General features: G+C 44.6%; 1 protein-coding gene across 4 annotated transcripts in view; it reads right to left on the bottom strand.

The window, feature by feature from the left end:
* LOC149285523 (zinc finger SWIM domain-containing protein 6) overlaps window positions 1–12,770 on the bottom strand; it is a 46,528-nt gene extending 33,758 nt beyond the window's left edge. For 3 of the 4 annotated variants that reach the window (XM_089495248.1, XM_089495246.1, XM_089495247.1), the window contains exons 1-2: window positions 12,455–12,770; window positions 12,236–12,334 (exon numbers count right to left, since the gene is read on the bottom strand). In XM_089495248.1, the coding sequence (XP_089351374.1) occupies window positions 12,236–12,334; window positions 12,455–12,770 (415 nt within the window). Of the gene's footprint in view, window positions 1–12,235 lie in introns of all 4 variants that reach the window. The other variant, XM_089495244.1, reaches the window with a different exon arrangement.
* Between the last annotated feature and the right edge of the window lie 9,464 nt (window positions 12,771–22,234).

A 22,234-nucleotide genomic window follows, 5' to 3' on the forward strand; every position in this document is an offset into this window, starting at 1 on the left:
AAGCCACCAACGGTTCGGCTATTCCATATATAAGCCTAGACGCGGCTGGGGACCAAACGCTGTAATATTCCTTTACATGGGATCTGCTCAAAAGCCTAGCCTTTTCCGTTAATACCGGGAGGAACCGAACAGGAGCGGATTTGGGTGTCACGCTACCACGCATGGTGACTGGCTTTAAAAGAGAGATTATCCCTTCCCTTCGATGGGAAGTCCAATAAAGTTCCATCCTTCGGGAAACCAAAAATGGTTATTGTTCCAGGAAACGTATCTGGTAAGAAAAAAAAAACAAAAAAACCCCGAAACCACCGCCTGATATTATCTGCTACTTTTTGGCAAAAGTCCTCCGGTGCGGCGAATCCCAACAAAGTTCAAACGAGGGCAACGTAAGGGAAGAAGCGCGCCGGCGTTTCTCCATCACACGGGCTGAGCATCGTAGCCGGCCGCGGCACGGCCCTCCCCTCGGCACTGTCAGCCTGGCCCTCAGCTGAACTGCCAGCACTGACGTCAGCTGGCGACGGAGGCCGCATTCCTGAACAGTTCAGACAAACCCACTTGTGGGAAGCTTAGAAAGCCCTCAGCTGTAGTGAAGAAAGCAAAGGCTTGGCCGGGAGCCAGACTACTGAGCTCAGCATTTTGTAATGCACTTCCTTTTTACTTAACAGCTTGCATAATGCCTCAGCCAATCCACCTTTAACCCTTTCAGTGCACGGGCTCGCATCAAAACAAAGTGCGCTCGTGGGGGGGGGGGCTGTTTTGCTTGGATTAAAAGCAGATCAGGTGATCGGAGAATGAAGTAAAAAGCCTCCTTGATAATAATAACAAAGAGCTCAGCATATTAAATGGCAAACATCCACAATGAAACGATGTGCGTGTCTTTGCATGAAGGACATTGTACACATTCAATAAGGATATGAGGGCTGGAGGTGGGGGGGGGAAGGGGTGCGGCCGGCTTCTTTTCCCATAGTTCTGGGCATGTGGCCAGGCAGGTAATCAGAGCACGACTGGGTGGCAAAGTACATTAGCGATTGTACTGGTCTCCGCGTTCCTCTGTATACGGACAAAGCCCACATTGAGTGCCGAGCAGCCAGGAACCTTAACCACAGAGGAACCGGGAACAGCTCCCAGGACACTCAGCCGGCCGCTGGCCTAAAACATCACGGAGTCCGCACTAACAGATGGAAATCTACGAGGTGTATCACAGGGGCCGCTAAAGGCCAGAAAGCCACGCTGGGCTGCTCATTTGAGGAATTAGATCTAGAACATACTCGGCCAGTATTTTCACAATCTGACAAATTAAATTGAAATTCATTCAATATCTGTACTAATATAATAACTAAACTCTGATCTCCTCCCCCCATCGGCTGCCACTTGGCGTGCCGTGTAACGACGTGTAGTGCCGTGTAGCCCATGTGTCGTTTACAATAGCTGCACCCAGCGATGTCTCCTCTATGCACAGAGCCTCCGATATCGCTCCGAATCCTCCCAGAAAATCAATACGAAGCAGCAAATTCTCCCGGGCTTTCGTTTAACTGTTTATCTGCCTTGAAGGGCAGATCAGACATTAGCGGGGCCCCTTAAGTGCCATTTGCATTGTATATTAAAGAGTACTGGGGTGTCAGGGGAGGAAAAAGCATTTTCCCTTAAAGGTCGACTCACGGAAATCAACGTGTCCCATAGAGCAGATGCCGGTAAATGCAAAGAGCCTCGTTTCCTGAAACGCAAAAGAACAAGCTAGAGAAAATTTGTTTGGCTACGATTAATGCTGCGAAGGCAACAGATACAATGTTCAATAGCCATTGGCATTCATCAGAGCCCAAATACAGCAAGCTAAATCATTAGCCATATGCAATTAAACCAATGGAAATTAGACCTTAAAATCCTTACATGGCAACCATCAGAATAACGAACGAGCCACAAATTACAGCATTACTTTAAGAAGCCAATGCACCGAGCGCAGACTTTAAACTATATCTCAGAGAGCAGGATAAATGATTAACATTTACCGGGTATTTGAAGATAATCAGAGTGAAGCAGTGAAAATATGCAGCTGGATAAGAGTGATGGGAGTTGGTCGGTTTCGGTTTTCCAAAGACTGCGTTTTAGGTTTTATTATTTTCTATCATTGCCTCTACTGTTTACCCCCGTGTTTATTTTAAAGGGAGAAATGAAATTCCTTGACCTCCTCTCCGCTTTCCAAAGGAAATCTGGAATCTCACTTCCAAAAAGGAAGAGAAACAGCCCTGGAAATCCAAGAACGCCAAACACATCATCCCCCCCTAAATGAATAACCTCACTTCAAAGATCAATTTTATATTGTATTTACCTTGTGGGGCTTCAGCAGCCGACCCCGACAGCTGCCAGCCACACAATTCCCATAAATACGATCCATAGCAAATCCTGCCTCTAACAGGCGGAACGTTAACCCTTCCCGCGGCATAGCCCAAGGCTCAGGGAAAGCAGATAAGGGACGTTCCTGACGCGTAAAGGGTTAAAGGTTTGAAATATATGTAGAAAAGCATTTGGGGCTCAAATACGCGTATAAACGTAGACAAATTCATATGCAAGTTTTTATTCTTCCAGAATAAAAAAGGCATTTGTGCTTTCATAGTGAAAAGGTACACAAGTTCACAATAAATACACACAAACACACTATTATACAGGTCTAAGGTGGAGAACAATTAAACCAATGGGCCCTTTAACCCTTAGCTTTCCAAACAGACAGCCATTCATTCAAACATTATCGACTAAACGCGCGGCCCTAAAAACGCAGTGTCCTGAAGCGTCCCTGCCAGCGCGTGACCCCAACAGGTGCCCGACGACTGGTGCGAACATTTGGTCGTCGCTCTAAGCTACATCTGTTAAACTAATAAGTCACGAGGGTCTGCACATTCCGGCAGCAGCAATCCGTTCGCGGTATACACAAGGATCGCACTGTTTCTCAATAAATGGCGTTTATACTCGGACCCGGCAACCTACTCCCCAGTCTCATGGACAGCCGCCGTGCCGGTGCCGCGCTCACAGAAGGGAAGTCGCCGACAACCGCAGCCCGAGCGCCGGTGTAAAAACACGAGAAACAAAATGTTTATGCCGCGGACTCCACGATGGCACTGAACGCGTAAACAAACAGTTTGTCATACATATTCCCGGCACTTCTTCCCCCGTACTCTTATCCCTGCAGCCAGCACTTGGCTCTCTGCTAAAACACCTGGCTTCATACGGGGATTAGAAACAAATCGGCAACTGCTGCCAATTTCCACGGGAGCTCAAATTAGTGGCATATGTTTAACCACTAAAGTGCCGGAGCAATAAAACTCGTAACCCCCAGGAACAGGTTTAAAACGCGTCTGGTTGTACACCTCCTGGTCACATCTGCTGCGCTCAAGGCAAGAAGAGGGACACTTTTGACCGGGGAAGATGTCTATGCCAAAGACCTGAATCTCCAAAGTTAGGGCCATGTCGTCTAAATGCATCCCTCCCTTAACGCACCATAACCCACAGAACAACAATACTCGCCCCTTGGGCTGAAAGCTCCCTATTTATCAGCACTAAGCCGCTGCCTAAGGGAAGGATTACTGAATGAGCTCCCCCACCGTGGCGATGAAATGGGCTACCATTTGCACACAAATTTTTTTCCCTAGAACTTAGTTAATAAAAATAATCAGAGAATGGCAAATTCTCACACACTGATCCTTCTAGATTGTAAGATTATATGAGTCAGACCCCCCAACTTGTTAAGTGATGTAATACTTGTTACTTCCTGTTTATTCATTGTACAGCGCTGGGGTATGTGAAGGTGCTATATAAATCAATAATAGGATACGTTTTATATTCTTACGGTGTTAATTCAGTATACTCAGTCCTGTTTCGCTTCTATAGAGCCCTGTGGGGCATGAACCGGCTCCGACCGCTCCCAAACAAAAACGCGATGATGAAATATACCGCCGTACTTGTTTAGAATTATCGGCGACCTTCGTAGAATTTAGTGCGATGTTTACGGCTTTTGGATGAATCACATTGAAGAGCTCAGCGATCTCACGTTATGCGGGGTGTGACAGCAAACTATCGGGGACAATCCCTGTGCGAAATAATGCAAATACTACAAATAGAATATTTCCTCCTAGGTGCTAAGGATGGTTTTTATCAAAATCTCACATCGTCATATGGCTTAAGAAACCGGAAAACACAGAAAAATCCCTGAACGCAGGACAACACCCAAAGAACTATCTGCCGGTGGGGTTGGTTGGGAAACGTACGTTTAATCAAACGGGAGCTTGTACTCCATTCATACCAACGGGATCGTTCATAAAAGGAATATGCTAATTTGGGAGTGCGCTGCCGCAATATCTCATCAGCTGTCAGATTTTAAATATCACCGAGGAAAAATAGCAGTGTCTACACTACGATCAAAACAACGAAACAACGATAAACACAAGAAGTGCTGAGAGACTCAGGTACACAAAACCGCACAACAGATGTTTTTCCAACTCCACGGGCAAGCGGGAACTCCTCCAGCCTCCGAAAACAGTTACGCAACAATTTTAGGAAGAGAGCTTATTTTTAATGATGGCCGATACTCACTGATATTGCAGTTCAATGGTGTACTTGCCCCACATAATGGACTTATGAGCCAAAATCAGGCAACTACAGCCACATTAAATCAATGAGCAGCCATTATCTCTCTCTCATATATATATATATATATATATATATATATATATATATATATATATATACACATACACACACATATTGAAGATGTATTGCAACAAATAGACTGCCCCTGTAATAGACAATCCAGACGCTTTCTAAAAACAACATGCGCCTTTCTAGCCCATATTATATGTATAATATATCTAGTTGCGGGGAAAGAAAAATTCTTGTAAATGTAATCTAGACAAGCTTTCAACGCACTGAAATCAGATTGTTGCAGGGGGTCTCGTTAGGAAGGAGCTGGCTGGAAGTACCCCGCGCCTGCGCAGGCTCCGCAGATGTGTTTGGCTGAATGCATCTGCTGCAAGGGAATCATGGAAAATGCATTCTACGCATCTCCCAAAAAAAAGGGGGGTTAAACTGTAACAGTCAGCTGTGATTAAAGTGAGGGACGGAGTATACGCTTAACGGCTGTTAAAAAGCGTATCCAAAGTACACGCATCTGGTATAGATAGTTATAATTAAAAGAAAATCACCAAGACCAAAAATACCAATTCTATATCTATCTAGAGATCTCTATAATCTATGTCTATAGATCCCAACAATCTAAGTCTTGCCTGTAGCTTAGAGGAAGAAATATCAGTGAAATAATGAAGAATTGAGGCTCATACGGGTTATAATGCGAAAGATTGTTGAGGCTCTTTTTTGTCATGTATATTATTTATTGTACAGCCTTCCAGAGGCAGGCATTCATCTGCTTTGAATTGCACTTTATCTTAAAAATAGAGTATGAAACACAAAAAGGGCTTTGCTTGTGATTTTGTTTACTCTAGCTGCCTCTTGAATTATTAACAAATACATTATGTACAAGTGTTCCCTTAGCACTTCACAAAAAGCTCAGTGTTCAGCCAAGACGTCGCATGAATAGGACTTTCCAGACACCGAGCGCTGCTGCTTTAAGGATTAAAAAAGGCCTGCGCTCTAAAAAGCCACTATTCATCAGATAAATCTTCCACATCCCAGCGGCGCATGAACGTTTCCTGGACGGCACGTATATTCCGTGTGCCAAGAGTTTAAGGTCACCTCTTTCTTAGGATTTAAACTCTCGGAGAGATCATGAAAGTGTTAATATTTTAAGATGGCCGAGGATTTATATAGAATTTGTTGGATCTGGGGGGGAAATGTGTCACCTTGATAAGGTGGAGATAAGTCAAATTCTCAGCCCAAGTGAAGAAACCTCAAAAGTCTTAATAAATGAAAAACTGTAGAATCATTTGATAAACTGCTAAAGAATTGGATATGTGTTACATGTCATTAATATTTTCTGTTTCCAAATTAATAATAAGCACGGCGGGCGATGAGCTCAATCTTTAAACAGGGCCCTACTTGGCTTATCGCTTCAACATTTACCAGGTATTCAATAACGTGCTGGAAACGTCACAATTCGGTGGATGTCGGAACTCAGGAAGGGGGTTAGGGAAGAGAACACACACGTTACAACACACTTCTTAAATGTAACAGGATGCCGTGTGTTAGAAGGGAAAGAGGAAGCAGATACCCACATGGGATAGTGCTTCCCCGAGATAACGCAACACGAGGCAGAACGCAGACGCTGCGACAACGTCACAAGCACCATTTCTTCACTTCCTAAGGATCCAACTCACAAGTTCCAGCTTCTCATACACATCCCGTGCATCTTACAAGAATAAGAGCAAACACCGCAATCAGATGCCAAGCGTTTAACCAGAGGACCGTCATGTGACCCGCAAGTATTTACAGAACGATCTGGATGTTACAAAGGTAGCGTTTCAGGTTTAACAATGCATATTGCTTCGTATAACTCTTCAGAAAGGTAGACCAGGTAAGGATCAACCCCCTTCGGGACCATTTGGACGTACTGACATGTCCTGAAAAGCTGTGGCAAGATGCTCATTAGGATCTACCCGTATGTCCTGGCTTTATTGACAGCCTGGACTGCTCCCTGTCAGCATCGCAGGCTTCCTGATCACTTGCGACAGTGCCCAGCCCAAGCACCAGTGAAAGGGTGTTAAATGACATCACAACAGGGGACATTTTTTAAGACCTTCACACAATGTTGGATTCATAAAGTAAAGCAACCCCTGAGCACAAGCTCACAATCTTAAGGGAGTGGAACACAGGAGAAGGCAGAAACCTTATGGAGAGAACCCGACTAAATCTGAAGGCAGTTCATACAGTTATAGGCCTTTTCGGCAGTAGTATTAATATATACAGCACGTTCACACCATACAACCCATCCAACTGCTGTTACCACCAATAATGGACAGAAAAAGGAAGTCCAAGCAGGGTCCTAAGAAGAAACTCTCCAAGAGGCTCTTCTTGTGATCTTAACATTCAATTAAAACGTCAACAACTTATGTTATTCATTTAAAATTGTTTTCAGAGAGAAGTGAAGTCTTAAACAGTAAATAAAGTTATTCAGATTTAAGGCTTCTGGAGATATTAAGAAAACTGTGCCACATTACCAACTCATACTGTCATCCGGCCAAAAGGGATGTTTGAAAGGTTGCCACTAACGAAACTTTCCCGTAAACGTTTTACAATAGCCTGATTTTTCAAGGTGGTTGGAAAATAGAACATATTTCACAACTTCCCACTCGAGCATTTAAATATATTAAAAACGCGTATCTGCAACGCGCTGTATTTCTGGTAAACATGTGAGTTCCTGAGAATGAAGTCTCTCCTTAGGAAAACAAATTGCATTCTTGTACACGATACCAATGGGAGAAGCACACCAGAGATGATGCTGTAAACAAGGCTTAGTCATAAAAGCCACATAACGCTACAATGGAAAGTGACCTTTTACGTGACCTTGAAAAACCAGTGGGAAGCACATGGTAAACTAAAAGGAAAGAACACTTAAGGGTAGTTGTTAATCAGTACTACAGTCACAAGTGAACAGAACGGTACAGCTGCAACGATTATCTGAAGAGCCAGATAACAATTTACCTTGATTACAATTTAAGAGTATACAATTATACATATGTATTGATTTACATAGCATGTTCTAGAATGAGGTACAATGAATGGGTAATTAAATATTCTGTATGTTTATTATACACCAGCGATACAATAAACTAGCGGCCTGTACAGGAGTCATCAAGCAATAGAAATTCCCTAAAACGCAGGAGGCAAACAAAGTCACAGAACTTTGAACTACAGAATGTGATTTAAGACCCTTCTGTCACTAAGAGGGGAAAAAAAACACTTTCATTAAGGTCAGAGACTTTGTCTCTTAAGAGAAAATACGCGCCAACACTAAAGCCTTTCAAATCGCATGGCTAAAAATATAGACCCAATCGTAAGGCAAACAGCACATAACTTTTTTCTTAACAGGTACCACATTTTGCTGGCCCGATCATGTCTCCAGGCCTGTTAACTGGACACGCACAAGGATTTTCACATGAGGTTTCATAAAAAAAAACAAAAAAAAAACCCAGGCAATTGAATACAGCCTGGCATACAATTATGGGCTTCCCTTACAGTACATAAAATGAAAGAAATTTTGATCATTAATTTCTGTTCCCATATAAATGCTAGAGAGCCTGATTAATTCGCTGGTCAAAGTGCAAGGACCCATGGGTGGAAGGGGAGCTGGCGTATTGAGACATATGTAACAGCCAGCCATAAGGCTCAAGCCCATGCCGCCACAACCAGCTTTAGGTCTTTACAAGTTCAAAGACTGTCCTACTGAAAGAACGCGTTTCTATATATCTAATCGGGTCAGGAAATGGAAAACAAACACTGAAAAATTAACCAAACTCATACAGATAGGGACAAGCAATCATGTAAAGGAAAACTGGACACAGTAAGACTATAAATAAATAGCAACCCTGGGTTATTCCTGTTAGGAGTGAAAGACATTCAAATATTTCCTTCCTAAATACCTGCAATTACATTTCCATTAACTTCCATAAACTTAAATGAAAACTGTTTAGAATACGTGTTCCAGACAAGGGTCATGGAAACATACGATAAAACACGTTCTTTCTACATGATGAGCCTTGCAATAAGAGTCAACAGGATTTTAGAATTTCTTGGTTGTCAAGAAATGTACAAAGTTGAAGGAGGTGCTTTATGATGAAATAACAGAGGCAGGAGGCATTCTGATAATGGAAGGGTATATGCTTCAGCGCAAGGCAATATGTAAGCATTCAACAGTAGCTTCTAGAATAATTCCCCCAAATCGCTGAGATACAAAACCCAAGTAAAGAGACCACCAACAATTTCTCGCCTCTGCTATATGATCCTGGGCAACGGAGGATGAAGGTTGTTCTTGAAAAAATGTTCTGGACATGAAGAACCAGAAATCTTCCCCCATATCACATCCTAACAAAAGGCCTGGTGTAGGTCCCTCTAAAACTGAATAGGTCTTCCCTCTGTCCACATCTATCCCCACCACAAATTCAACCACTTTGCCTATATCTGAAGCATGAGATTCTACCCTTAAATTGAGCGTTTATATTTCATTGATTGCAAGGCCGTGCTACTTTCACAGTCTAACATTTCTCATCTGTGAGCTTCTTACTTGGGAAACCACCAATACCCTAATGGTTTGACTAACTGTAGCCATCTTTTATCTGGCTTCACCATACACATCACCTAACATGCTTATCAGTGAGGCTAGCGATACATTCCAGTTACAACCTGCAACAATGTCAAGAACAGAATTCTTCCAGAAGAAACAAACACTCATGTCGAGATAAAGACAACGCTAACACTGTGCATGAGAAAGTCTTATTTACCATCCACACCATGTGTATATAACCTTACGCCGGGATCTGCATTATCCCAAGGATAATCGGCAAACGCTGGCCACCCTTAAAGCAAACTGTTTCTAAAAAAACTCTCAGCCATATCACCAGTGTGTGTTTAGTTCTTTTAAAACATTAAAAAAAGCGATATGACGAAAGGAGACAAAACGCAGCCATAACACAAATAATAAAGGGCTCAGGTGTTGAACGTTCTAACCCATTCAGTAGAAGAAACAAGCCAACACGTCCCCCCAAGGTTGTGACCATTGCTGTTTTTAGTATAAAATAATGGCTAAACAATTCATTTACTATTAGCCCACGAATGAGCGTAGTAACTATACCCCTGCTCTAGTAGTAAGAGTGAAAACCAGCTTTAGAATTTATTTCAAGTTATTGAATATTAAGCTAGAAGGAAGAAAACAGCTGTAAATATATCAAGCTACTCCAAGCAGGCTTAGGAATGTCAGCGAATTAAGCCAACTGTGAAATTATCTGAACTATTTCAAACCAAAGTCACCCCCCACACAGGCCCACTAAAGTCATACTCCCTTTTGTAGTGCTCGGGGAGGAAAAATGGACTCTGCAGATTCTAAAAAGGGCCTCCTACTACTGAAAGCAAATGAAATCCAGGCCTTGTGAGTCTGCCTCCAAGAGAAGATTGCATCTTTTATTAATTGCCCCTTGGCTTTATTTTCACAATGAATTCCTGGCTTAAACGCAATCAGCCCAGAATCCCTCCCAGTGTGCTCTCCTGTCATCCTTCATCGCTTGCATGCAGAGTCAAGCACAGACAAAACCCTCTGCCAGCTACGGAGGAGGGTTCCTGACGTCTAACGCAAATATACCTTACGGTAAAAAGAATAATAATAACAAAAAAAACTTGCCATAACATAACCATACAAAAAAAATAATGTAAATGGATAAAAACAAAAAGGCATCAATGTGGTTCGTCGTTTATTCCAGCCTCGGGGCAGGAGGAAAAAGGGCACAGAGCCCAGATAAAGCAACCCGGGCCGCGTCCGGAAAACAAATGATCATGCAGAAAATCACGTCTGCAGATTGCATTAGAACTCAAATGAAGCGCAGAGAGTGGATTAAAATAGTATCTGAACCTTCTATTAGAAAGGGGAGCGGAGATAACGGGCAATACGCACAAAATATCCTGTTAATATGATTAGATTTTATTTTCGAAAAGTCTGCTTGAGCACAACTAAATCAAACTGTGCCCATCTTAATGGGAAAACGGCTTTGGCCAAAATAGGGAGCGCTGCCCCTTTTAGCCAGTATTGCTGTCTTTGTCAAGTCTGTTCTATTTAACTAGCCCTGAAAAGAAATAAAGGGCCGGCTTTGTTTAGCTTCCTTTCGAGGGGTGACAGAAAACTGAAAAGACAAATAAACATGAAAATGAGAACAAAGTACCGTGTTCTCAATAGGAATGCCTGACGGCTATTTGAGATTCACAAGTAGCAAATATGAGCCAGGTTTAAAGCTCGACCCCCACGAATAAAAAATAAAAAATAAAAAACGCTGGAGGACCATTGTGAAGCTTCAGGAAAACAGAACGGACACTCATCTACAGTGAGGAGGAAAAAAAGAAAGCCCTGGACAATAAAGGATAGGCTGAACCGTGGCAGCGGCCTCAGCCCCCACACCGATGTGAAAAGCAATATAAATTTAGAGTTGCAACAGTAAAGTGCATAGTGATCAATGCACAAGGCAGATCGGGATTTAGGCGATCGCTCCCTAATCCTCAATGCAATTAAGAGGTCTCATCGGAGCCTTGATCATAAAAGGGTATTGGCCGGTACATAGAAGTAACTGGATAAAGAAGAGGGGGTTGGGGGTACATGAAAGGTGGGTATTGTTTTCATTCCACTCCCTTGTCCTGACAAGAAACAGCTCCATTCCGAGCCGCCTGGCACAATGCAGCAGCACAGCCCTGGGGTGTGTGTGATCCAGCCTTTCACAGACACACAATCCTGTCAAGTACCTCCAAGCAATGATTGCAGCACAACCCACCAGGAGGTGTGACCTCCCTCTTCTCCAGACACCCAAATCTGAAGACACCTCCAGGCAATTAAGAAACACACTTTGCACAGTCCCCGAGACAGAGCTTCTCAATGACTAATGGGAACAAACTCAGGATCACAGCTAGTTATTCCAGTTACAAAGAGAGCAGAGCTTTCTCAACACAACAAGGAGACTGAGGACAGTGTATGAGGAATGCCCTCCACACCCCCAAACCACTCTGACACCCTCGCCACAAGAAGGATGGGGAGCCACTAGAAGCCAAAAACAACACACATGAAGGAGGGGGTAGAAGAGGCAAACACAGAACAAGCTCTTCCAGCTCATCAACAAAACAGGAAACACACACACACTTGGGTATGCGCTGCATTGTGTGTCTGCAGACCGATCCCCCCTTCCTTGTTGTGCGGCCCTTTAAATTCCCCTCTTTGTTCTGATTGTGAATTTCCTCCTTCTTGCCTCTCCTGTTCTGATCTCCTGGAGGTGGGGTGCTGCCGGGAGGGAGAGGGGGCTCCCATCTTTTTTCAAAAGGGTGTCACACCAGAGAAGGGGGGGCTGGGGGTACATCCGTGGGCAAAAGAAAAGGTGCATCACTATAGCCCTCTGTGTGAGTGCCGATCGGAAACATATCACATGCAGGAACAGCTGCATGACCCCGGGGCTGCTCTGCAACACATCGCATGCATGAGCAGCTGCATGTGACCCCGTGGGTACACAATATACGCTGGCTTTTGTCGGTGGCTGCCTCCTCCCCGCGGACTCACCAACTTGCAGGACATTGTCCACGCAGCCGCCCTCTAGCAGAGCGATGCCCCGGCGGAAGGGCAGCCTGTTTTCCTCAATGCTCTCGCCGGCTGCAGCTGCTGCCACGGCCGCTGTGGCTGCTATAGAGGCCGTTCCAACCGCCGTCGTCGCTCCTGTACCGGCTGTGCCTGCGGCTCCAGGAACCGTCACCCCTCCGGAGGGCGTCCCATCATCCCCACCAGTGTTAAAGGACGAGTACATGCAGATCTCCCTCTCGCTCCGAGGGAAAGACCAGTAGACTATGCGGCGCTGTACGGGCTCGGGGATCCTCTCGAAACGTTCCTCAACCCGCTGAAATGGCCACTTTTCAGCCACCTTGCGGGCCGCGATATCCAGGAGGGACTCCGGGTTTTGTGTCTTGCCGGCCAGACCATGGGCAGAGCCGCTGGCCCCACAGGAGGCTCCGCCCGTCCGCTGACCCGGCCTGCAAGCCGAGCTGAAGCCTGGTCTGCAGCAGAGCCGTTTAGCAGGAGGCTGCTGACCGCGCTCCGCCATGTTCGCACCGCTTCTGAGCAGACAGCGGAAGTGGGTGCGCATTATAAACTAGGGGCGTGCACCGCTTGCGATCACGCCTTCAGTGCTCCACGAACCACGCCCCAGTGCAATCCGGTACAGACAACCAGCTGACAAGAGTCCAGCCCACTTCCCAGTACAACACAGGACGGGGAAATGAATACAAGGCGCGGTTGTGGAAGGAGAACTCCTGTTGTCACAACCAGAGGGCGGGGCTATGCAAATCTTCAAAAGCTGGAAACATAAATAGAGGTGGAGACGGACGGGCGTTTGAGAAATGAAGCCGGGTGGGCGTGTCATTTTAATTACTCGCATCCTCGCGTCATTGGCACTAGGGGGCGTGGTTATCTGATGGAAGGCGCTTGGGAGGCTTTGAAGTTCTCGTTGGCCTTTGAAGTCAGACGTGACCAGGGTCGCGCGCCTCCTGACGGGAAAGTAGGGAGGGCAGAGGTCTGAAGGAACCAGAGGCCTGTGGGCGTGGGCTGCTCGGAATGTGGGCGTGATCCATTGAACCTTGTGACCTCGGCTGGCAATGCGCCTGGTTGTGGAGGCTGTCCGTGACGTCACACACTCTTTCAAAACAAAAGAAATGTGGCAGCGGAGGAGTCAGGAAGTGGATGCTGACACAGGGAGGCGTGTGTGAAATCCCCACACCCCCAACCAGTCACCTCACGCGGGGATTTGCTGGAGGAACTGGCACTCCTGTTAACTATTTTGATGCCAGGAGGAGCTTAAAGATGGCCTGAGAAACGGGGCACTTTGTAATTTAGCAGATGTTTTTTTTTTGCCCTCTTAGTAAAGTCTCAGTGGGCAGGTTGCTATGGCTACTGGAATCCTATTGCATTTTTGCTGTTGGACAGTATTTCTTAAACTGCAAAATGCAAGTTTCTTTGGTTTAAACAAGGAGAGCAGAAGTTTGCATAAAACATATTAACCAGACTGTCCCAATATGTCAGAAGTTACATTACACACTGCATTACAAGTGCAGGGTGTAATACAGCTTTATTGGACCATTATTTATAATAAAACGGCCACTTTAATAGAATCTTTGGGGATATTTACTAAAGGGAGTGCTGACCGGAGAGTTCGCAGTAGAGCTGTGCTTTCACTTTATCAACTTGGCCAATACCATTGAGCTTCTGCTGGCCCTGTATAATGCATAATTTAATGTATAAGACCTTGAAAAAATCTCCCTGATTATTAATATAAGACTTGTGCATTCAGATTTATAAACTCCACCCAGTTGCGGAAGTACATCAAGAGGTCAGAATAATGTAGACCGTTTGGGGGAGAAAGTGAAGTTAACAAACACTTCTCTTTCTCATGGATCCATCTACAATATTCTGGCCTCCTGAAGTACAACCACAATGGAGTCTCTGTGCACACTTCAGTGCCACTTTTAGCGATGAACTACCACACTAGTTAATTAAAACATAATATCGTTGGACATAAGTATTGTCTGAAAGCAGGAGGGACTAGGAAGGGTGAGCTAAAGGTAGGTGGGAAGAAGCTAACGTGCAGGTTCATAAGTGTCCCTAAAGAAGTGGGTATTGAGGGATTTTTTGATGGACTCTAGGCAGGGGGAAAGACGGTTAAACCAGGTAACCCCTGGAAATGGATTCCAGAGCATAGAGCAGCCCTTGAAAAGTCTTGTAAGACATGCATGAGAACTAAAACTCAGAGCAGAGGGCAGACAAAGATCATTGGATGATCAATGAGACCAGATATGAGTGTATTTGGAGATGTGGGTAGGGGAACAGCCATGGGACTTGAAAGTAAGAGTTAGGGTTTTGAATAAATCATAAAGTGTACAGGCAACCAGTGAAGAGATTGACAGAGGGGAGAGGTGTGAGTATAGCAATTGGTAAAGAAGATCAGTATGGCAGCAGCATAAGGAAAACCAGCTAGGACAATAGTCAAGACGGGAAACAAAACGGGTTACGAACAAGAGCATAGTTGCAGAAATGGAGATGGCAGTTTTTTGAAACAGAATGGATGTGAGGAGTGAATGGAAGTCAGAGTCAAGAGTGACAGCGAGCATATGGGGGCCGGGTGATGATTGCACCTTTTACATTGATGGAAATTGTAGAAGGAATGATAGGATGAGAGGTTCGGTTCTGGAGAGAGTGAATTTCAGGAATCCAGTTTGAAACAGAGGCAAGGCAGTTAGCGACATGAGCTAAGAGGGAGAGAGTTCGGGAGAGGATAGGTAGATCTGGGTTTTTTATCAACATACAGGTGGTACTGAAAGCCAAAGGTTGAGATTAGTTTGTCAAGTGAGGTAATGTAAAGTAATAACGGAAGGGGTCATAGAATTAAGCCTTGGTTTACCCCGACTAAGAAGAGAAGGGGAAAGACAGTCTTACTGGAAAGGGAGACGATAAAGGTATGATCAGAAAGGTGGAACGGGAGAGACCAGTCCCACAGAGACCAAGATTGTGAAGAGTGGTCCACCGTGTTAAAAGCAGCAGAAAAGTCCAGCACAGAGTAGAGGCCCTTGGATTTAGCAGTAGGTAAATCATTACTAAGTTAAGTAGGAGTAGACTCCTCCCTACAGACTCTAGGCCCTGGCCATGGAAGTGGTTATGTTTTTGGGGAAGTGGGTACAGGGGGTCCGTTCGGACTACTTTTTTCCTCTAATATAGAGTGCCACGTTTCCCCAGTTACCAGAGATTCTAAAGACTGTGGAGCTCAGAGACAGATTTGGTGAATCTGCATTTTGGGAGGAGGTTTTATGTGTGGTGTTTTACTCTCCATCAGGTCAGGACTTACAGGATAGAGACCTCTATGGCCAGTATTTGCATCAAGATCTGATATCCAGTAAGTTTCGGCCAGAAGTTGAAGCTGTGTTTACCATCTTGCAAATACTGAGCGGTGTGCAAAGGAGGCCTGCTTGAGAACTATGTGTGTTTTGTTGTGACTATTGTATGTAAATTACCTCCATGTACTGTTTTAAATACCAGAGTGTTTCCCATTAAATTCAGTTCATGATTTTACCCTCAAGCATCTAGTCTCAGCTGATGTTTCTTGAGAGAAAGGTGGTAGCGTGGCCAATAACAAGCAAGAGGTTCTGCGGACGGAGTAGCAGAGGAAGCCAACTTTAGTGGATATACCGATTTTGGGTACCGAGATCTCTTACAAGGGTCAAGTAGAGGGTTGGAGTTGAGAAACTTAGTTATCTGTATAAAAGTCGTTCAAGAAGCTATAAGGTAGTAGAGAGGAAGTAGGTAGTAGGTAGGAAGTAGAGAGATGGGACAGTAGTTGGACAGATGAGTGGGGTCCAAGGAGGGCTTTTTTTTCAAAATCTGAGTTATGGTAGAATGCTTGAAGGAGGATAGGATAGATTCAATAGAGAGGGAGAGATCAAGCATATTGTCACGAACCGAGGACACAGATGGATAAGGAGCCCAGGTGCAGGGGATACAACATACAACAGACATGAACAATACAGGACACAATATACAGAAACTAGCCTAGGACTATCAGATAACTATTGGAGATTTCGTCACATAATATGGCCATAGCATGCTTAGCCCACCACTACGCCAAAGTACTCCAATGACGGTGGGTCCTAACGCTAATTCCTTCATGACAGACATACGGAACACACCAGACATGTAATCAAGACATATAACCCGGAGACATACCTTAGGACTATAGACTGGGACAAACAGAACACACGGACAGGACAAATAAGCCCCCTTGCGGGGCACACGGCAGATAAGCCCCCTTGCGGGGCACACGGCAGATAAGCCCCCTTGCGGGGCACACGGCAGATAAGCCCCCTTGCGGGGCACACGGCAGATAAGCCCCCTTGCGGGGCACACGGCAGACAAGCCCCCTTGCGGGGCACACGGCAGACAAGCCCCCTTGCGGGGCACACGGCAGATAAGCCCACTTGCGGGGCACACGACTTGAAGCCCTCTTCCAGGGCACACGGCAGGTTGCCCACTTGCAGGGCACACGGCAGGTTGCCCACTTGCAGGGCACTCAACCAGGGGTAGTCCGCTAGTGGGCAGTCATCCTGGGAGTAACGATGCTGGGCACTCCAATTGGGAGTCCACTTAGTGGGGCTCTGGCCGCAACTCAGGAACATGGCAGGTTGCCCACTTGCAGGGCACACGGCAGGTTGCCCACTTGCAGGGTACTCTACTTAGGAGTCCACTTAGTGGGGCGCAGGCCGCAACTCAGGAACATGGCAGGTACTGGAGCAAGGCAGGTACTGGAGCAAGGCAGGTACTGGAGCAAGGCAGGTACTGGAGCAAGGCAGGTACTGGAGCAAGGCAGGAACTGGAGCAAGGCAGGTACTGGAGCAAGGCAGGTACTGGAGCAAGGCAGGTACTGGAGCAAGGCAGGTTCTGACAGGTTCTGAAACAAGGCAGGTACTGGAACAAGGCAGGAACTAAACAGGTAGTCCTTGAACAAGGCAGGTACAGGAACAAGGCAGGTACAGGAACAAGGCAGGTACAGGAACAAGGCAGGTACAGGAACAAGGCAGGTACAGGAACAAATCAGGAACCAAACAGGTAGTCCTCCAACATTAATGTCAAGGCCCAGACTGCAGGGCTGGGCAGGTTTATCAAGGCTGACTTGATCAGGTAAGCCACTGCAGCTGGACCTGATAATTAGTCTAGGATGTCCTGATTGGCTAGGGCGGCCACTAGTGGCAGGAAACGAGAAATGAATAATGCAAAATATAAACAAGTCCGGTCAGCGCATGGGGAACCGTGACACATATGAGGTAGTATAGGGACAAGGACAGGGGGGTACTGTGCAGATAGATTATATCTGATCGTTAAAATTTTATTTTTGAAGTAGGTAACAGAGTCAGTAAGGTTAGCAGAAAGGGATAGTTGTGATAAACTGAAGACCAAAAATTAAAGCACAAAAGAGCAGACTAATAGGAAGTAGCATGAGTTTATAGTACAGGAAATTAGACGTAACATGAGACTTCTGCTAAGTTCAGCAGTGCAGAAGCAACCTCGAAGATCTCAGGCTAGTGCGGTGTGCCACGGTTGGAAACGTCAGCATCATGAAGAGCGAGTAGTGTTTGGTGCTACATCCTTAAGAGCAGGCGCAAGGATGGCATTGTAGAGAGAGGTAGCTAGGTTAAAGTATGACATGTTAAATATAGGAGAACGCAGAGGGAGTAGATCGGTTGAGAATTTAGAAGATTGAGAGAGCTAGGGTCTCTAAGGTGAGGTTGTTGGGGGAAAGGGAAGGAGTAGGAGGCAAAGTGAGAGAGCGGGGTAGGATGTGGTGGACAGAGAGGGGGAAAGGGAATTGGAGAAGTTAGTGAGTTGTCAGTTGGCTAGAAAAGATATGGTTAGGGTGTGATAATCATCGTGAATAAGGGAGTTAGTATATACTGCATAACATCAACAGAGGAAGTAATTTAGAAAGGAATTTAGAAGCCACAGGACTCAAATGAGTGTCTACTGGGACGTTGAAGTCCCCAAGCATGACAGAGGAGGTATCAGAGGAGAGGAAGTGGGGAAACCATGATGCAAAGTGGCCAAGAAAGATATTACCAGTGCCAGGGGGATGATGTACAACAGCAATGGGTAAAGAGATGTAATTAAACAACTGGATAGCATGAACCTCAAATGAGGAAAAAGAGTGATGGAGCAGAGGAAAAGTGCAAGTTGGGTAAAGCAGGAAACCTACACCACCCTTTCTGTCATTAGGTGTAAGAAGGTGGAGGCCACCATAGGAGTGAGCGACAGGACAAGCAGTGTTAAAATAGGTTAGCCAGGCTTTAGTTAGAGCAAGAAGGTGTAGGGAACAAGTGGTCATGTATGACTGTTAGTTTGTTACACACAGAGCATGCATTCCAAACAGCAAAGTTAAAAGGAGGACAGAAGGAGTAGCAGGGTGTGTGTGGATAAGATTATTGAGGTTTCTTGAGTGGCAGAGGAAAGTGAGCAATAAGGGAGGTCCAGGATTTGGAGAGATATCCTGCTAAAAGAGAAGGAGAGTGGAGGAGGGGAAAGCTGGTGAAAGAGAAAAGTGCCTGATATGAGAGAAAGAGGAACAGAAAGTAATGAAAGAGCACAAAAATATTGTGTGGTGGTGCTAGTGGCTGGAAAGAGATAAATATTTTATTCATAATACAGGAGACTGAGAATTCAAATAAGCAAATTTTGGACATGTGAATGGGAGAGGAATAGTAGCGGATAATATACGTATTGGAAGTTCATGGACAACACACTAAACCAGTATGGCAGCAGTTGATAAAGGATCAGTGGAGTATTGGTTTACAGGAGTTCTTACAATTTGCTCTTTTGTCCTTCATTGATGCCTCTTTCTTGCACTGCTTGGCGAACTCCCTTGGTAAATTCTTTTTAATGGCAGTTAGGAAATTGGCACTTAGATGGAAAGTGGCTTGTACCTCTAAAGTCAGTCCAGATTCAACTATACTTTATACAGGGCCAGCCAAGCTCCGCAGCAGAACCTCACTGGGGCTGGCTGTTCATAATGTATAGTGAAGGTCAAGCTGGTGAAACTTAACTCTCATGTTACCTTTTTCTTTAATGAATTACTTAACCGAGTCAAGAGCAATACTAGTTTCCAAATTAATACATCTAATACATAAGCAGAAAGTGATAATAGTAATGTTTGTTGTCACCTCAGACCATTTAAAATGCACACACATTCTAATGTAAAAAAGTAAATCCTTATTTGGCCCTTGGTCTTGTCTTATATTCAGGATTCCATTACTATTTTGAGTAATCATTGCAATGTGGGTTAAATATATATTTTATCTTGTTTAGATTGCTAGCTCATTGAGACAGGAAAACCTTCTCAATGTTTGTCTTTACTGCTGAGTCGCCATTCACTTGATTTATGGCTCTCTGTTATCTTTTTGAAGCACTGCACAGAAGAATTCACTCACACTGCCATTTAACCTTCTGTTACTGATATATTATTAAAGGGAACTGCCGCTTTTGTAGCTTTTTGTGTATATCAGTTGGTTTGTTGAAACTACCTATAGTTGCATTTTTATGTATTTTTTGCAGATCTATCACATTAGTTTGAGTCAGATCATTTTATGGGTTGTAGCGATATGGAGAATAGTGATGGGAAGTTCGGATCATTAAAGTGAATCGGATCATTTCGATTCGTTCACTGAAATGATCCGATTCATGATCCGGATCTTCGGATCACTCAGTGTGTCTGCACGGAGTTACTGTTTTCCAGTAACTCCGTGCAGGCACACTAACGATTGGCCCCGCCCCTTTCATTATGAATCCTCCCCCCTGCCTCCAGTGATGTCAATGAAGGCAGAGAGTCGTTCAAAGATTCGGATCTTACAGGGATCCGAATCTTACAGTGATCCGGATCACTGTAAGATCCGGATCATTGTAAGATCCGGATCATTGTAAGATCCGGATCATTGTAAGAGCCGGATCTTTGAACGACTCTCTGCCTTCATTGGCATTGTAATCATTCAGAGAATGTCACCATACTGTTATAAATAATACATTCATAATCACTGCCCCCAGGATTTACATTCCCCTTTACCTGCAACTGCACCTTAAGCTAACTTTATTAAATTAATTAAATTAACCCTCACCATTAAATTAACCCTAAACACCCCATCAACCATGACTGCCCTAAAATTAACCCTTAACACCCCATCAACCATGACTGCCCCTAAAATTAACCCTTAACACCCTATTAACCATAACTGCCCCCAAATTAACCCTAAACACCCCATTAAGCATAACTGCCCCCAAATTAACCCTAAACACCCCATTAAGCATAACTGCCCCCAAATAAACACTAAAGACCCCATTAAGCATAACTGCCCCCAAATTAACACTAAAGACCCCTTTAAGCATAACTGCCCCCAAATTAACACTAAAGACCCCATTAAGCATAACTGCCCCCAAATTAACCCTAAACACCCCATTAAGCATAACTGCCCCCAAATTAACCCTAAACACCTCATTAAGCATAAATGCCCCTAAATTAACACTAAAAACCCCATTAAGCATAACTGCCCCCAAATTAACCCTAAACACCTCATTAAGCATAACTGCCCCTAAATTAACACTAAAGACCCATTAAGCATAACTGCCCCCAAATTAACCCTAAACACCTCATTAAGCATAACTGCCCCTAAATTAACACTAAAGACCCCATTAAGCATAACTGCCCCTAAATTATCCTTAAACACCCCATTAAGCATAACTGCCCCTAAATTAACACTAAAGACCCCATTAAGCATAACTGCCCCTAAATTATCCTTAAACACCCCATTAAGCATAACTGCCCCCAAATTAACACTAAAGACCCCATCAACCATACCAATTTATTAGGTAATTTATCTGGAGTACATGCAATTAATTTAGGGGCAGTTATGGTTAATGGAGTATTTAGGGTTAATTTCAGGGGCCGTTGTGGTTAATGGGGTCTTTAGGGTTAATTTCAGGGGCCGTTATGGTTAATGGGATCTTTACGGTTAATTTCAGGGGCAGTTATGGTTGATGGGGTATAAGGGTTAATTTTATGCTGATGATTGAGGGTTAATTTAATTAATTTAATAAAGTTAACTGTAGGTGCAGTTATAGGTAAAGGGGGGCAAACTCAGGGGAATCTAAATCCTGGGGGCAGTGTGAACATTATTAATGTATTTATTTATAAAAGTATGGTATCAGTGATTTTCTCTGAATGATTCGAATCTCTGTAAGATTCGGATCCTTGTAAGATCCGGATCCCTGTAAGATTCGAATCATTCGACTCTTCGGTTCATTCGACTCTTCGGTTCATTCGACTCTTCGGTTCATTCGACTCTTCGGTTCATTCGACTCTTCGGATCATTCGACTCTTTGAACGAATCTCTGACTCTATGAGTCATCGTTCCTGTGAGAATTAATGAGCTGTAACCTGACCCCAGAGTGCTCTGCAGATGACTCACAGCTCTAGGATCAGGTTACAGCTGCATGATGATTCACAGACTGAACCGCTACAAACGAATCGTTCAGTCTAGTGAACCGACTCATCCGGATCACTAAAAAGAACCGGATCAAATGAACGATTCGTTCATGATCCGGACATCACTAATGGAGAAGTAAGGTCAGCAAACTGGGTCAGTTCAGTCTGCAGACAGGTAGCGGGTTCGGCACGGGTACCTGCTACCCGAGGAGATCTAGCACCATCCGAGGATGCCCTGCTGTGAGAGACGGCGCTGAAGGTAAGTTCTTACAGTATGTCAAATACCTTTCAGACAGACACAGATGATTCTGCCTTTAGGTCCCCTTAACCAACCAAGTGAGGCAGTCATCAACAGACCTATATACAGCCGCTGCTTTGGCTACAACAATAGTGTTTTCACCTTGGTCATACAGCTGTCAATAGACTATTCAATTATTTGGCTCAACCCTAGGGGCTCTGGAGCACTTACACAAAACAAGCTCCTATTTTTCCATGTCAACAGGAAT

Source organism: Sceloporus occidentalis, unplaced genomic scaffold (genome assembly GCF_023333645.1).
Source record: "Sceloporus occidentalis isolate IW3139 unplaced genomic scaffold, rSceOcc1.0.p SCAF_78, whole genome shotgun sequence".
NCBI classification, from domain to species: Eukaryota; Metazoa; Chordata; class Lepidosauria; order Squamata; family Phrynosomatidae; genus Sceloporus; species Sceloporus occidentalis.